The 16,697-nt window shown below is 42.2% G+C and overlaps 4 protein-coding genes across 4 annotated transcripts; 2 read left to right on the top strand and 2 right to left on the bottom strand.

Moving 5' to 3' along the window:
• Nucleotides 1–1,582: 1,582 nt before the first annotated feature.
• On the bottom strand, nt 1,583–2,258 carry ATC70_011564 (uncharacterized protein; the record flags this gene model as incomplete). The annotated part of the gene is made up of 3 exons (XM_064830753.1): nt 1,583–1,961; nt 2,019–2,129; nt 2,194–2,258. 3 exons carry the CDS (start codon nt 2,256–2,258, stop codon nt 1,583–1,585), a joined length of 555 nt encoding a protein of 184 aa, XP_064683255.1.
• Nucleotides 2,259–3,039: 781 nt separating this feature from the next.
• Nucleotides 3,040–4,942, top strand: ATC70_011563 (uncharacterized protein; the record flags this gene model as incomplete). The annotated part of the gene is made up of 2 exons (XM_064830752.1): nt 3,040–4,833; nt 4,898–4,942. The coding sequence occupies 2 exons, from the start codon at nt 3,040–3,042 to the stop codon at nt 4,940–4,942; spliced, it is 1,839 nt and encodes a 612-aa protein (XP_064683254.1).
• Nucleotides 4,943–5,089: 147 nt separating this feature from the next.
• Nucleotides 5,090–11,239, bottom strand: ATC70_011562 (uncharacterized protein; the record flags this gene model as incomplete). The annotated part of the gene is made up of 7 exons (XM_064830751.1): nt 5,090–5,439; nt 5,505–5,517; nt 5,589–8,216; nt 8,269–8,469; nt 8,522–10,689; nt 10,749–10,927; nt 10,983–11,239. The coding sequence occupies 7 exons, from the start codon at nt 11,237–11,239 to the stop codon at nt 5,090–5,092; spliced, it is 5,796 nt and encodes a 1,931-aa protein (XP_064683253.1).
• Nucleotides 11,240–14,650: 3,411 nt separating this feature from the next.
• ATC70_011561 (uncharacterized protein) lies at nt 14,651–16,295 on the top strand (the record flags this gene model as incomplete). The annotated part of the gene is made up of 6 exons (XM_064830750.1): nt 14,651–14,924; nt 15,001–15,032; nt 15,115–15,183; nt 15,255–15,371; nt 15,430–15,790; nt 15,859–16,295. The coding sequence occupies 6 exons, from the start codon at nt 14,651–14,653 to the stop codon at nt 16,293–16,295; spliced, it is 1,290 nt and encodes a 429-aa protein (XP_064683252.1).
• Between the last annotated feature and the right edge of the window lie 402 nt (nt 16,296–16,697).

Below are 16,697 nucleotides of genomic sequence, written 5' to 3'. Positions count from 1 at the left end.
TTATCTCTAACGCCTGATTACACAATACCTGCTCATATATATGCATCATCCTTACTGATTGCATTGATACGCAATAAACCATACATAAATCTCCGTTTAGCGCTATATTGAATCAAATACATATAAATCAGATAATTCCTTTCACTCTGACAGTGGGTTCGAGATCATGGTTAGCGCAAACACGCTCTCAACACGGACAAAATCCCAAATTGTAGCCATAAAACTGAGCACCAAGGCAGTTTGGCTGCTGTTTTGTCATGCACAAGAGCACTTGCGCAGTGGGTAATTGTGGATTTGGCTTTTTTAAGATGCTCCGCATATGTAGCAGCAGGATGAATCCAAACATGGACGAACAGCATATTGACATTGCCTCTTATTACTCACAGAGATGCCAAAACACAGCCAGATTTGAGGGCATTTAAGTGGTGATTTCTCGTGTAAGAAGACGTTTTAGACGGCCAGAATAGCGCCAAACAAATGCTCTCGATTAGTACGTGCTTTCTGACACCTTTGCTCAACTTTTTTGGGATTGTCAAAAATCGACCAAAAACCATGAATGATACCTCATGGATTTTGTCGAAAATCAAACGATCGCGTTTTTGATTTCCAAAATAAAGACTTTTACTATGATATATATTAAATCAAAACATTTGTCTCGATCCAGAGCAACCCCTGAAATCTCGTTTGTGAGGTTTTCATATATAAAATCTCGACATTTTCGCCAAAAACCTCATTTCATACTTTCTAATATTGCTCAAAAAGTCTATTCAAAACACCTATTATAATTGGCACCATTGAATGCGCCTTGAAAAGTACTCGTAGAAAGCTTAAAGGAGTATTTTTTTTTTTGTAGGGGAGTCGAGCTCCAGGTTTTATTTAAAGTCCTTTAAATGTCATGCTGAGGGATAGAAAAGACTGTTGGTGGACCCAATGTCTGCAAAGAAGGGGAATAAGATATTTTTTGAACTAAGTTGGGAAAGAAATCTACTACTAATAAGGTGCGACTCCTAGAGCCAGTACAGTCTTGCGGAAATCGTCAAAATATAGATCATGGATAAGAGCACAAAACACCAAACGAGGACATCAGTACTACGTCAAAAAAATCAAACAACTTGCGTTCACCAGGATTTGAACCGGGGATCCTCCCGTTGGCATACGGGAGTTCTACCACTTCGCCCTACCACCAGGGACTAGCTTAAAGGAGTATGGGGTGATCAGCACAATTTTATAGTCGAATCTTGCAAAAGAGATCAAACAAGTCGCAAATTGATCAAAATGTTCCCATTTGGAGAAATAAAAGAACGACCGGAGATTGAATTGATTCTGGCTGGCAAACATCATGATGCCATCCTCATTAGGAAGATAATCAAAGCTGTTAAAAGCCCATGAGAGTGACAGTCTGAATTAAGATATACCACAGCGTAGTCTTGCCATTTTTATGGGTTTCTTTGACATGTATCCGTTGCAAACTGCAAATCCAAATGCCATGGCTGATTCTATTGATTGTATCATGAAAGCCTATGCCAACACTAAAGTTTATTCTGACATAAAAGAGGTATATGGAACACATCATTAAACTAATCTAATCCAGCATGTAAATTCTTGATGCGACATCATTAACAACCCAATCCATGCCTTTTAGTAGATTGTCTCCTGTCACTGCACTACAGGGCAAAATAGCCCAATGATGGCTTTTAATGTCATCTAACCCAAGTGCATTTTTGATCTCGAGTTCAGTCAAGGCACCAGCGATATCCTGCTTATTGGCAAAGACTAGCAATGTCGCACCTGCCAATCTCTCCTCTTGTAATAATTGTGCTAATTCTCGTTTACAATCCATCAATCTTAGACGATCTGCTGAATCCACAACCCAGACTAATGCATCCGTTTGCTCGAAATAGTTTCGCCAGTAGGATCGAATCGACTTTTGTCCACCCACATCCCAGATATTGAGTTTGTAGCTTGTATCGATGTCTGTTAGCCTATTTGTCTGTTGGTGCATTTGATACAGAACTTACTTTTCGTGCTCTAATGTTTTGATGTTGAAGCCAAGTGTAGGAGAGATGGTGTCAATAGGCTCGCCGTTGATTCTTTTTAAAATAGTCGTTTTGCCTGCATTATCCAAGCCTCTAGAATTTGCTGTTGGTGTCTGCAGTGTAATATACATGCACTGGATGCTTACTACAAACTTACAGCATGAGGATACGCATCTCCTTTTCATTTTGTCGATTCTTCTTCAATATGGTAAGTAAGCCCATGATAAAATTGTTCTATGGAAAGAAAATTGGTGCTTGATGTTGAGCAAAAGAAAAAAAAAATTGGTTAATAACCTTTCAACGGAGTTGATTCTACTGTTGTCGCTATTGATGCACTGTGATGCCACGATGCTTTACCCTATGATGTGGTTCAAAAGATGGGTGATAACGTGCTTGGATTTATACCAACAGAAAAGAGCTTTATAGTCTTTTGAAAAGGCCAACATCTCTATGTTTTGTTTGAGTAATATAGCATTTTCTTAATGGCTTCAGGAAAACCCCATCGAATAAGGTTGCATTTCCCAGATGATAAATGTGTCCAGTAGCAGATATTTCGAGCATTGCGCTCTTTCTACACTTGTCGCAAGTCTTTAGCTGTAAGCACGTTCCAAAATCTACATGTAATAGCTACGCTTGCAAACAATCAGATTACTGCCTGGTTCAATGTAACGTATGGATTTCATGCAATCACTCGTGATTTAATTCATGTCTGTAGGCTCTTGTAGCACTACTTGTCTCTTATACGCATGACGCCTGTCAACCCACAGTATTATAACTACATCCCAGAGTTTTCACTGCTCTGTACTACAAGTCCATTATCGTTGAAAGCAGCTAAGGGTTGGAGGTGGTAGCTTCACCGGGGCTTTAATGACCAGTACTGTAGTACTTGGTTTCTCGTTTTTGATGTCGTCAATGTTGATGTTCAAGAAACATTTTCATGAAAAAAAAAAATCCCGCTTCATTTCTCACTCTTTCTTTCCATTACAAACACTAAACAAAAAGCATGTCAAACAAGCCATCTGAAGGCCCTTCATCTTCCAGCAAGAAGGTGTCGCAATCTAGCAGCAAGAAGCCTTCGGCGATTTCCAAGCAAGTGCTCAAGACAAACCCTATTCCACAATCAGTGCAAGCAGCCAACAGCAGCAGTTCCAACTTGACCAAAAATCTCAATGCACTCAGTGATAAATCTAAAGCAAAACCTACTCAACCGTTAAGAAGTACCAAGGTATCCCAGAAACTGGTCTTGTTTCCGCAATCCACAGCTGATGAACCAGAAACGAGCATGCAATCCACCTTACCCGTGGACGCCAACCTCGATCGTAAAACTGCACAACAGCAACAACAAGAGGCTGAGGCCGCTGAGCTTCGTCGTAGGTCAACCACTTCATTTGACGAGCATCAACAGCAGCAATGGCAAGATGAACAAAGTCAGCCTCGCACGGCAGGTGTTCCACTGCCCATAGAGTGGACATTTGGTTCACGTACACAGGCAGAACGCATGACAAAAGATGAGCGTGAATTAGCCTTGCTACCCCGAGCAGCAGCTTATTGCACTGGTGAAGGATACGATCTCGCTCGACTTCGACCCTTCTTGCGTCAACACCACCGTGTATCGCCTCGATTATACGATGAATGCTTATACGCTGCTTATCATTTCCCGCTGAGAACATTGCGTCCAGATAAAGACAACTTATACAACATTCGAGTGAGAAGCAATGTGCCTCAAGCACTAGGCAACCACCGTCATAATACAAACGACGAAGAAGAGATGGACTACGATGAGGATCATTTACAGCAAAGTGATGTTCCCGTCGTTACTCAACCTCGACCTGGCCAGCCGTATCCCGACGATTACTATCCAAACCGCAAGGATTTCTATGAAGAGGAGGAAGAAGCTAGACAGCAGCAAGAGCAGCAACAGAGGCTACATGAAGAGTTCCAAAAGCAGCAGAACGATTCACCCACTACGCCTCAGGAAGAAGTAGAAGAGGGCGAGGAGGTAAAGGGCATCTTTGATAACCCGTTTGTAGAGGAAGGAGATGATCTCGACAAACCAAATGAAACTATACCCGAGCAAGAGCAGCAACACAAAGAAGAAGAGCAGCAACAACACCAACCTCCTCGCGAGATATTCAAAGGTGGAGAAGTGTTTATATTTGACTATGGTGTGGTAGTATTCTGGAACTTCCGTCGTGCCGAAGAATTGTTGATGCTGGAGGATTTCATGCAATTCTCTATTGATCCTTTCCGCGACAACCCAGACGAAGACATGCAGATTGAAGAAATCCACTTTCAGTACGACACATCGCAAATGAAGCCTCGTATCTTTAACGACATGATTACATTGAAGAGCAGTAATCATATGATCAAACTGACATTATCGCATGGTTTATCGCAAAGTGCTGTTGTAGCTCGTTACGAGGATATTATGGATAAGACAATTGAAGACACAAAGCATTTGCCTAAAGAGATGGCTGAAACGGGTCGTTTAGGTAAAACGCGTGCAGAGATCACTAAAATCAATGGCCAGCTGTTTACACTGAGAATGAACGTGAATCTTGTGTCAAATGTGTTGGATACACCCGAGATCTTTTGGTCTGAGCCTGCGTTGCAGCCAATGTACACAGCAATCAGAGAGTATTTGGAGATTCCTCAGCGTGCTCAAATCTTGAACGACCGTTTGCGAGTCATTTCTGATTTGTTGTCCATGTTGAGAGATCACTTAACTAATTTTGGTGTGGAATATCAGACGCTAATCATCATCTACTTGATTATTGTCGCTGTCATTGTAGCTTGTGTAAGTAAAGAGGGCCCCGATCTGATGTGTACAGAAATACTCAATGTTTTGTTTATTTCGTTAGTTTGAAATTGGCGTCAAGATTTTGCAATCCATCGATGTTCTCTAAAATGTGTGTGTGTGTGTACATATATAAGCATGATTTCGAAATAAACAACTCGTAATTCATTGAAAATCGAACAGGCTTTTTTTTATTATTCAGAAGTAAATGTAAATAGTGATGTAAATGAGAATATATGAACAAGGAAAGAGAATTCTAGATTGGAATATTTTGAACAGGGACAATACCTGATAGTAAGGATTTGCCCAGTATCATGGGAGCAGCGACGAGGCCAATAAATAATAAAAACATGCTATAGAACATAATACCATAGCAGATTGCAACTCGCTTTCTCTCTCTGCGTTGCTTCGCTGTCCAGATGTGTGCCCTGATTTGCTTGGAAGGTCGAAGCCAGAACAGCATCAAAGAATGAGCGGTATTGATATAAGGAATAATGATAAACAGGGAAAGGAAGAAGAGGATGATGTGGCCTAGCAAGAAATCCGTGGAGAATTCAGTCATTTCAATGATTTTACAAATGAACTCACGACCAGGCTGTGTGATGACTACAAGAGAAAGACAGAGATGAGTACATATATAATCAATAGGCATGTCAAATACATCAACTTACCATGCCATCCAAGCTGTGAAAGAATAAGAAAAAGACGCTATTTAGTACTCACATCAGGCTCCAAACAGTGCGCATTCAACTTACCCCACGGCCATACCACTTGCCAGTCCACCAGCCTCTGTTGGTTTCATCTTGCTTGAATTCTCTTGTCAAGCAGCAGACAGTCAGCAACTTGAGGACGAAACGTTGAATTGCCACCATAGCGACCACACCGAGGACCACATTTGTCAGCTTCCAATCTTCCAGTAAAAAGAAGACTTCAAAGATGATAATGACACAAATGACAGACCAAGCATGGGCCAATGCAGCCATGAGAGAGCCAAATTTTACCAGCCAGATACTGAGGATAGATCCAATGCCCACCGACATGCCAAAGAAGACCATTAAACCGACAATGTTGAGTAGAATAGGAGCAAGTGCCATGACACCAATGCGGATCAAAGGACTGGGTCCAGTAGCAGGGAGTGTGGCATCAGTAGAATCAAAGCTCTTGACAAATGTATAAGGGATGATACATAGCAGCGCATAAAAGAATGGCAAGATAACCTCGCTGACAAAGATGGCACCAAGACCAGCACGGGGCATGTCAACAATCTTACTGGTAGCCTCTGTTGGCTTGCTACGCTTGTAGCCTGTGATACGTGCTCTTGAGGCACGCGTATGGCTGATCCATGAATTGGCATGCGTTTTGGAGTTGCCACGAGAGAGCCAACGTATGAATTCCTTGTAATCTACCAAAAAGTCGATAGGGGAGAACTGATTAGGGTTAAACACAAATGGAGACACAATCAGAGCGACCACAGTAAACCAAAAGTAAATCAGATGCGGGATCCAGTAAGCAATGGAAGCAAACAGCATGATGACCAGATTTCTAGCGCCAATGTAGATACTAGGGCCCGTGAATCGAGAGTACAAAGTAGAGAATGGAATGCGAGAAGTAGCAAAACCACGACCTGTACCGATATACTGAGCACCACCGTAGACGAGATTCTCCAGCACAGAGTTGGTGTAGATTTGAGTGACAAAGATCTCAAACAGAGGCGAAAGTGACATAAAGTGTCTACCCATACGAGTTAAACTTCTCCAGAAACCTCTTTCAGTCAATTCTTGAAGAAACAGTGGTAAGAAAGCAGCAAAGAACACTACAAAGATGGACAGAATACAACGCTTGACCCAGTCAAAGATGGGCACCAGATTATAGCAGCCTGCTGGTATCAATGGAGCCTCAGGTGGCGCATCTGCATTGTATTCACAAATGGTCAACGTAGCACCCATAGCACTGATGAACAAGATGGCCAACATGAACATTTGCACAGACATCATGATAAAGATATTGTTAATGTGGAAACCAGGATGAGCATAGTAAAAAGTCAAGAAGCGATCCAAAGGAAGTTGCGTACCAATGTAGTAGTATTCTCTCGACAGCATTTGCTCACCCATACCCGTACCAATCTTGGTGGTAAAGTTCAAAATGGACCCAAAACCTAAATCACGGCCTTTACCGCACTGAAAGTACTCTGTGTGCTTGATACGGCCACCTCGCGTGAATGCGTTCATACCAGCATAGATGTCTTCGTTCAAATGCAGACCCTTTTGCGCTTTGGAGACACCACCACGCGTGTTCATAAAGATGGCGTTCAGAAAATCAGGATGGCCATAATGCAGTTTACCACCAATCTTGGCCATAATACGTTGCGTCAAAGTACCAAAGGTCTGTTCCTTACCAGCAGCTACATCACCGAGGACACCCACATTCTCTGAGAAAATGTACTCACGAGCACCCACAATGGCAACAGGGGAACGATTGGATTTTGGATATGCAGCAGAGTAAGGCGATATTTGCGAGGGTTCCAGTGTCTCGAATTCACCCAGTACGTTACGGATCTTGAGGCACTCTTCCAGGTAGTTGTCTTGGTTGGCATCAACCAACTGAAGGAATTCACCGCGGTAAAAGATGATGGCGTGGTTTTGGTTATCAGATTTACCATCACCCAAGATGGGATTACCAGGCAAACGCACTCTGAAGCGAGGCTTTCGCTTACCGTTCTCTGTCAGCTCGCAGGTACCGTCAATCAAGGCAGAAAAGTAGGTAATATCACCAGATTCAGACACCTCTTCATCCACGTAGGCTACTTGCAGATCAGGAAATGCCTTGAACAAGAATTCAGCATCTTCAGCTTCACTGGCATTGAACTTGGCATATCGCTGCATGGCTACCAAAAACTTGAACTTGCGTCGAGACAGTTTATCCAAATCATGGTCCAGACCCTCCTTATCACCACCGTACATTTGCACCGTCTCGGGATTTTCAACTCGATACAGCAACTTGATGGCCTTGCGATAGTTCATGAAACCAGACACAGTACGATACAGTGTTTGTGCTCTTAGGGAGGCCCAAATACGAGTACGCAATGTATACTCGGGTTTGGACGACTTGAAACCAATGCAGTAAAATGGCAGATCGTCGATATTACTCTTGGCTAGGTCCTTTTCCAGTGTAGCAGCAACCGACAGCTCAGAATCGCTCCTGGCGCTTGGATCCAGGCTACGTTTATCGTCATCATCCACAAGTATCTTGGTGTCTTTTACGAAATTCTCCCATTCAACAGCGTGCAGTTGCTTCAAGTATTCCAGCAGCGTCACTCGCGTGCTTGTATCTTCCTCTCTAATAATTTCACGAAGACTAAGCAAGATTTTTTCTCCGTAATGAGGCTAGCTTGTGATTTAGTTTTACATGGACAATGTCATACAAGAGGAGACTTACGGTAAGCACGGTGAATGTGGGCATACATTCAACTGGATGTGGTGGCGGCATGGGTGTTGTCAGACTCTGAGCAAAGAAATGAATGCGACGCTCTGCTTCACCGCTTTGAGGAAAGTACTCTGTCTTGAATGAAGTGTCCTCTTGAGAGACGAAAAAGGTGGGTGCCTTGAGCGTACGGTTGCCATCCATCGGGTTGACTTCCTATAGTATAACTTTTAGTGTACATGTCAGTAGTATGTTGTACAAAATTTACCTGTTGATACAGCATGCGCTGTGCGTGATCCGCCGTAATCAAATGCTCGCGGTACATGGTAATCACAATAGCGTTCCAGATTTGAGAGCAAAGCACCTTGGGCTTGTACTTGACTTGGATATCAGGTGTGGCCAGCAACTTGACAAAGATACGCTTGGGCAGGTTGGAAAAGATATTTCTCCATGGCGACCAGATCGAAATACCTAAATAGAAGGATCTAGACACAGAGAATATAGTATTCCAGATAATGTACCATAAGTATGTATCCAGGAAGTAGAGCACCATATCCATCAAGAACATGATAAAGATGGTAATGCGAGGCATCTGTTCGCAGAGCATGGTGCCAATAAGCGCATCGTTGCAGTTGGTAATCGTCATCGTACTGATTACCTTGAGCGGATCCTTGAACGAAAGAGCCAAGAAAAAGTAGGATTCCAGCAGTTTACAGGCAAAGACACAGACCCAGAGACAGATGGACATGATGCGGTCGATGCGCTTGAGGGAGGGGAAGTTGGCAGTAAAGTGCTCATTGGCCAGTTCTTGGCGCGTATGTTGAGACGCACGCATAAAGAGACGAGAAGATGGTACAATAGACAGGAATAGTGTTGTAGCCACGCTGACGAGCAGCTGGATGATGGACACTAGCTTTGCAATGGAACTGGTTCTATCCATAACGACACAGTAGTAAGAAGGGCCCGCATTGATCAACATGAGCAGAATCAAAAAACAGATTCTACGCAGCACGTATTTCGAGTTGTGCCAGCTTGTAGGCAGATACGCAAGCTCGGCGCAAGACCCAGTGAGGACCAGAAGACAGGCGACCACACCACCCAGTGCGACAATCGAGATTTGCACCGCCACCTCCTCTTTAGCCACTTCTTTGTCCACATTCAGATACAGGGAATAGGCATTCGCCATGATATAGTACCAGAAGGTGACAATATGGATTACCCATACCCGAGAAAAGTTGATGGAAGCGTGCATCCAGGTTCGCTTTTCGAGATATGTCTTTTTGAACGTCTTTTCCCAGTCTACATTTTTCAGAGCATTGTAGCGCTCATGCGGCAGTAATTTACCGAGTGTTTGCTCCTTCCCCGCCGCAACCAAAATCTTGTCGTAAAAGGTCGAGTGCCAAAAGAACTGATTCACATCATCGTAGCCCACCACTTGGTTGTGATCCCTTTCTCGTTTGGCGTATTTACCGTTGCTCAGCACATAGATTTGATCGCGAAAATAGTTGTACAGAGGCGACACCACGTTGTCTAGATAAGCACCTTCCTCAGCATCCGGTGCAGTGTCAGCTGTGGATTCATGACAGTAGAAATCAGATGCCATTTTGTAGATGAAACAGAGCGCCTCGGGTGTAAATCTGACAGGCGCAGCTTCTCCCCACAGACAAAGGTACAAGGCGAGATCACGGGCCTTTTCAGCGTTTGACAAGTTGCGCATGCGTAATGACCATTTCTCTTGCATACGAAGCAGCTGTTCATGCTCATCACCAACATCGCTAGCCACCTGCTTTTCTTGCTCGGTTTGGTCATACGTGTCCATCTGGGAGGCAAAGTACCATTTGCGATAATTTGCATTTTCACCGCCAATGTAGTCAGCATGCAACGAATCAAGCGCCAACTGAGGCGATAGACGTGATGCTCTCGAATCCAGCATGACCTTCAAGTGTTCACTCATGTTTCGCATGCTGTCGTGTTGAAACCCGAATTTGCGTGCTATGGCCAGAAAGATGTCGTCGAGTTGTCTAAAGGTGAATGGAATAGCATCTTCGGGGCCCCAGGCAGGGTACGGTGAGTCCTCGGTAGCATAGCCTGTCAGCATGTTGACGTTGGTTGGAGGTTTGATGGTGCCATGTGAGCTCTGGATGGATGCCTGCGATTCATTGGAGAGCCCCTTGTTGCCCTTGTATTTGCGACTCTCGAGCAATGCCAGCATGGAATCAGCTGATGATGCATAGCGCATGTATCTGCCGTCGTCTCCATCAGTAAGAGCAGCTAAGACGTCCACATCAACTGTGTTGTTGTTGTGAGGCACTGTAGAGGAACTGTCTATTGATACAGGTGTGGATGAAGGTGCTGGTGCTGATACATATTGTGGAGGAAACTCGCTCTTCTTTTTGTGGGGCTGTCTCTGCTGTTCTTTCAATTGTCGTATTTGACCTAAATTTTGCAGGCTTTAATTAAACTCAAATACACAAACATTCCAATGCAATATTTACCTTCTGAAGCGGATATGGGTGGTAAAATAGGTGAGGAGATATTGGAATGATTCGAACCCGAGGATGAGGCAGGCGAAGAAGCGTCGCTCAACTTGGATTTCATGATGGTGGGTGACAGAGAGTCGTTGCTCTCGGTTATGGTAGGGCCTATGGCGAGATTGGGTGGCTGTCCTGCAATGCTGCAACGAAAAGAAAGGTTTAGTATGTCAGCATGTTAGGGAATATATAGCTTACTTTGCGTAATAAGCACGAATTTCTGGGAAATCCTGGTGATTGCTGGTGCTTTTAGATAAAGGATGGCTTTTTGGTTCATTATTGTGTTTAGGGGTATGTTGAATATCGGGTAGTGAAGCTTTACTCGAGGAAATATCTACAGATGAGATGGATGCACTGAGTCCAAGTGCAGGTGCTGAATCCGAAGGTCTCTCTTTATTCACCACCGCGTTCAAAGAAGGCTTTTCTTTTTTAGCAAAAGATGAATCCTCCTCCATTAGGCTGTTTTGTTAAGAATAAAGAAAGAGAGAGAAAAGAAGAGAGAAGGAAGATGTGAATATTCCCTCTTTACAATGCCAATAGTTTGTATAAAACAAATAGACAGAAAGCAACAGGTAGGGAAAATGTACAGTTGCATTTAAAACGATCTGACAAATGACGATAAATTAGATTTGAGTAAGGTATGTTGTGTAAATCGTGTTTGCTTGAATGTTTATGCACTGAAAGGCTTTTTTTAATATAGACGTATAATGATTGTCCACACAATGTGAAATACATATTGAAAATTGAGTTGGGCCCTAAACTTACAATGGGAAATGGTGTAGCACGATAAGCAAGGCAAGCACGTCTTGTATGTTTTTTCCATGTCAATTAATAGCCGAGGATTCTTGCTATCAATTTTCTGGACAATCGCTTCTCTCTCTGTGTGTGTGTGTGTGTGTGTGTGTGTGTGTGTGTGTGTGTTTATGGCGGAAATTATGGTAATTTTCGTATAATAAGTTATCGATCAAACAAATCTTCGACGCTCTTCGTATATGTGGAATCTGGCATTGGCGTGTATTTTTAATGATGAAAATGCGCGCTTTTTGATCCGCATTGACAACACCAAGCAAATTTCAAAAGCAGATGTTTAGCTACATAGATTGATCGATGAAATTACACATGATGTCAAGAGCATAGAGAGTTGCGACATATCCCTCTTTAAGCTAGGAGGGGCTTTATGTGTTACATATTGGTAACGAAGCCTTTGATACATTAGATCTATCACTGACAATGGCATTTATAGAAAGAAGGTGACACTCATTGCTGATGCACAAACCACTGGATTAAAAATAATGTTCTAACGATGCCCTGTATCATGATCTATCAATAAAATGCATCAATTCCATCTCTTGATACCAGTAATGTCTCTCGCTCTTCATCTAGAAGCCAGAATTGCAACAGCATCTGGCGATATTCAAGTCTTGATATCTCCATTTCTAGGCGCATCTAGACATCCAGAGTAAAGCCGAGTAGTTGCCCTCGATATCTAGTAACTTCTTATCACTTTATTACAATTTTTTTTTGTCAGTGAAAAATCGATGATTTTTACCATTTTTTCATGAGGTCTAGTAAGGCCGAATTCTAAAAAATCAATCAATTGGATTTTTGGAGCGAAAAAATGAAGTTTTTCATTATGGTATACGAGCCTTTCAGCACTTCGGGTGGTTTCCTGACCTACGCTTGGCTTCGGTGGAAACCAACCTACGTTCAAACGGCTCGCGCTGCCGCGGGCCTTTGGCTAATATCCCAAAATTAATATAGCTAAAATGTTAGAAGAAGAACCCTGATTGTTGATTGATATATAATCACTAATCATATGAGTGTTTATGCTTCGGATGATTCCCACCGAAGCGAAGCGAAGGTAGAGAACCAACCTGCGCAGCGGCAGCTCGTGCTACTGATTGCTCTTGCGTATTTTATCAAAATACTGCTACTTTCATTTGGACCCTCCACTTACACATAGTAACCCTTCATATTATCTGTGGATCTGATTCTTATGTGATGTTCTACATCCATATACACGTAGCTACTTCATATACGGGCAAGCAGCATACTGGTATTCCCACTTTTTAATCCTTAGTGTCCCTAATACAGCAAAATATGAGTGCATTTGAGCTGCATTTTCTTGCGTTCAAGGCCGTTTTAGATCGTCAGAACAGTCCCAAATGGTTGCTCTCATCTGGCAGTTACTTTCTGACACTTTTGCTCGACTTTTTGGGGACCAAAAAAACATGGTCAAAAATCGACCAAAAAGCATGAGGTACCCCTCATGGTTTTCATCGAAAATCAAACGATCTCATTTTTCACCCTGATAAGGAAGACTTTTACTATGGTATATCTTGAATCAAAATGTTTCTACCGATCCAAAGCAACCTCTGAAATCATCTTTGTGGGACTTTGATATGTAAAATTTCGACATTTTGGCCATAAACCTCTTTTCATATTTTTACAAATCATTCAATAAGTGTATTCAAAACATCTATATAACTTGGTACCATTGGAAGCGCCTTGAAAAGTACTCCAGGAAAGCTTAAGGAAGCATGGGGTGATTATCATACTTCACTTAGTCGAATCTGCAAAAATAGCTCGATCGAGTCCAGAATCATCAAAATTTGTCCAATCTAGAACAGACTATGATTCTGGGTTTGAATTAATTTTGGCTAGTGGGGCCAGCTGGAAAACTCATGCCCTTTTCATACTGCAATACAGCAGTAAATGCCCTTGAAGCGTATAGAAAGTAGGTGGCAGGTTATAGCACTATCGTTTATGATGCTATTTTATTGCCTTCTATATCGTTCATAATGATATTTTATTGCATTCTATATTTAATAACGTTAGTCTGGACATTGACGATGCATGGTTGCATAAAATGTCTGCAGTAAGTAGTGAAATCTTTGAGGCTCCGAGCCGTCGTTCAAAGAAAACATTGACAGCATTGAGCAGAGGAAAGAGGGTAGAACTAACAGTGGTTTTTGTTGATTGATTGTGAAATCATTATTCTCATATGAGCCAGGCCAGACAGATGCCTTGAAACTCAGGTTCCATATTAGGATTGTAAAGTATCTAAGGACTGAACATTTATTATTGTTGAGAGGGTGCGGTAACGGGATGTAAATTACCTGTGCTTTTAGTAAAGATTACGCTTATTCAACTATAAAGAATTTGGACACGTCAAGTAGCTATTACGATCAATACTACTTCTCTAGTGTACAAAGTAAAGACTACACAGAAGAACAAAACTAAAAAGGGGATTTTCTTAACTGTGTTTATTGATATGGCATACGAGTGATATTTATATATAACGGCTTTGTTTACTTGCTTGCTTACTGATTTTGCTAACCTCCCAGATGTAGTCTCGATGCGGACATCACCGCTCACAACATTATGTTATGATACTATTGAGAAATAATTGTATGAATGTATTGCTTCATGTGAAACTTCTTTTTTGGCAATTTACTAATCGAAATTTTGAGTTTTCGACTAAAGAAGCATATTCTGATTTTTCAGCGTAGCAAAATATTTTGTTACAAAAAGTACTCTAATATTACCACCATTCGATGCAGAGACCAATGCTTAATTTAAAACCTGTAATAAGCTACCTAAGTTAGATATACCAGTTTCCGAGTAATCCTCATTTCAAAGGATTTTTTTTTTTTTTCTAAAAACCATTCAATTCAGAAATCAACAATGGCCGCTAGACGACAGAGATTCAATCTCCGATATAAGAGGAATGGATGAGGATTATACCCTGGTTTGCCAATCGACCCCTATAATCTCAACAAGCCACTAGTGTTATAACTCAAATTCCAGCATGAGAGCATTAATTCTTCTTTTTTCTATATTTTTCCTCGATAGTTTTCAAAATTATGTTTCGTAGAACAGCATTAAGATTTCAAAAGACTGCATCAGCAGCATTGAAGAGAAATTACACTAGTGAAGCACCTAGTTCCTCTGCTCACAAGCTGGCCGAAGAAGCTTTAGCCCAAAAGACAGGCGCTGCTACCAAGAGCAGAGCTACACTTCCCAAGGGTGACAAGAAGCCTACCAAAGCCAAGGGAGAAAAGGACAACAACTACAAGGAGATTGCTTTAACGGCTGGTGCAATCACCGGTCTTGGTCTCGGTGGTTTGTTCTACTACGGTATGTGTATTGGAAATGTGTTGATACTTGTAACATGTCAAACTGAACTATGCTCTTTCCCTCTCGTTCATCTTAGGTCGTCCCTTTGAGGATGGTAGACCCGACAAGGTATGTTGCAGTCCATAGCTATGGATTGATGTCAAGTTTTGTACAAAGGATGGGTTGGATATTGATACACAAGTATGCGTAGTACGTCGAGGAAAATGCTCTTTCTGCTGCCTACAAGCGTTGTGTTGATCGTTTCAATGAATTTCAACAGGTAAGACCGAGTGGGATAGACTATTTAGATGCATGAGATTTTGACACATTATGCCAAACATTGTAAAATAGGGAATGAATGAGCCAATGTGGGATAAGCTTCTTCCTGAGCCTTTGCCCGAGCCCTATCGTCGTGCCTACACTTTGGTCATCAATTTGGATGAGACGTTGGTCTACTCCACTTGGGATGTAAGTTATCGATGGAAGGATATAAAAGTAGACTCGGACATCTGAACAGTGATTATAGAAAGAACACGGTTGGCGTCATGCAAAGAGACCTGGCGTCGATTATTTCCTCTCATACCTCTCGCAATTTTATGAAATCGTCATCTTCACCTCCCAGTCATCCATGAACGCCATGCCACTGTTAGATAAGCTTGATCCTTACCAATACGCCATGTACAGACTCTACCGCGAAGCGACTCGTTATGTTGATGGAAAATACGTCAAGGATTTGTCACATTTGAACCGTGATTTGAGCAAGGTGATCATCATGGACTCCAACCCTGATTCGTTCAGCTTGCAACCAGAGAATGGCATTGCATTGAAGCCTTGGAAGGGAGAAGTCAAAGATCAAGGTCTTTTGGAATATATTCCATTCTTGGAAGGTAAGCATCCGAGATAGTTTAGACGCAGGGAAATCTTTGTTTACAATTTGTTTGTGTGTATTTGATAGCTGTTGCTTTGACCACTCCTGAGGATATCCGACCTGTATTGAAGAGTTTTGAAGGACAATATATTCCTATTGAATGGGCCAAGCGTGAGCAAGAAATGAACAAGATGCATAGATTACAGTGGGAACAGGAGCAAGCCAAGAAAAAGACATCTCGTAATCTAGGATCTCTTTTGGGCGGTGGAGGATCTGCTGCTGCTCAAGTGGAGGGGCCACCACCTACCTATTTAGAACAAATGAGAAAGCATGTCAGAGAGACATTTGCATCTGAATTTGAGCAGCAAAAGAAGAGCCAAGAGGCGGCCATGGCACAGGACATGGAGCGACAGATGGAGATGATGAAGGAGATGAAGATGTCTGTTTGGGATTTGATGACACAAGCAGCCTCTGGCCAGCCTTTAGCACCTCCTCCACCTCCATCTGCTGAGGAGCAAAAGTAGATACTACCATAATAAAAGCTTGTAGATTTCTTTGACGTAACATGTGGTGTACCTTATTGCATGCAAAAAGGCGTATGACGAGAAAAACGGAATAGTTTCCGTCTCTTTTGAGCCTAATGTAACACAGTCTTCTACGCCTTGTAATCATCATGAAAATCATCAACTTTAAATTGTGTTGTTAAGCATCAGGTGCTAAAACGATCATCGCTTTGTCGAGGCTGCGATACACTAACAAAACTAAAGCAACATGAAATGGTACCAATGAACATGTCGTCCATGTTGAACAGCAAGGCCATCTCCTACTCAGTCCCACCTAGGGGAAGCAGGAAGAAAAGCATCAAGAACATGAAACACTTTTTAATTTGCCAAATGTGGACAAACAGGAATCCTATATCAGTTCGT

This window comes from Mucor velutinosus (genome assembly GCF_035048745.1).
Source record: "Mucor velutinosus strain NIH1002 chromosome Unknown tig00001564, whole genome shotgun sequence".
Classification (NCBI taxonomy): Eukaryota; Fungi; Mucoromycota; class Mucoromycetes; order Mucorales; family Mucoraceae; genus Mucor; species Mucor velutinosus.
This window is presented reverse-complemented; position numbering and strand designations above follow the sequence as displayed.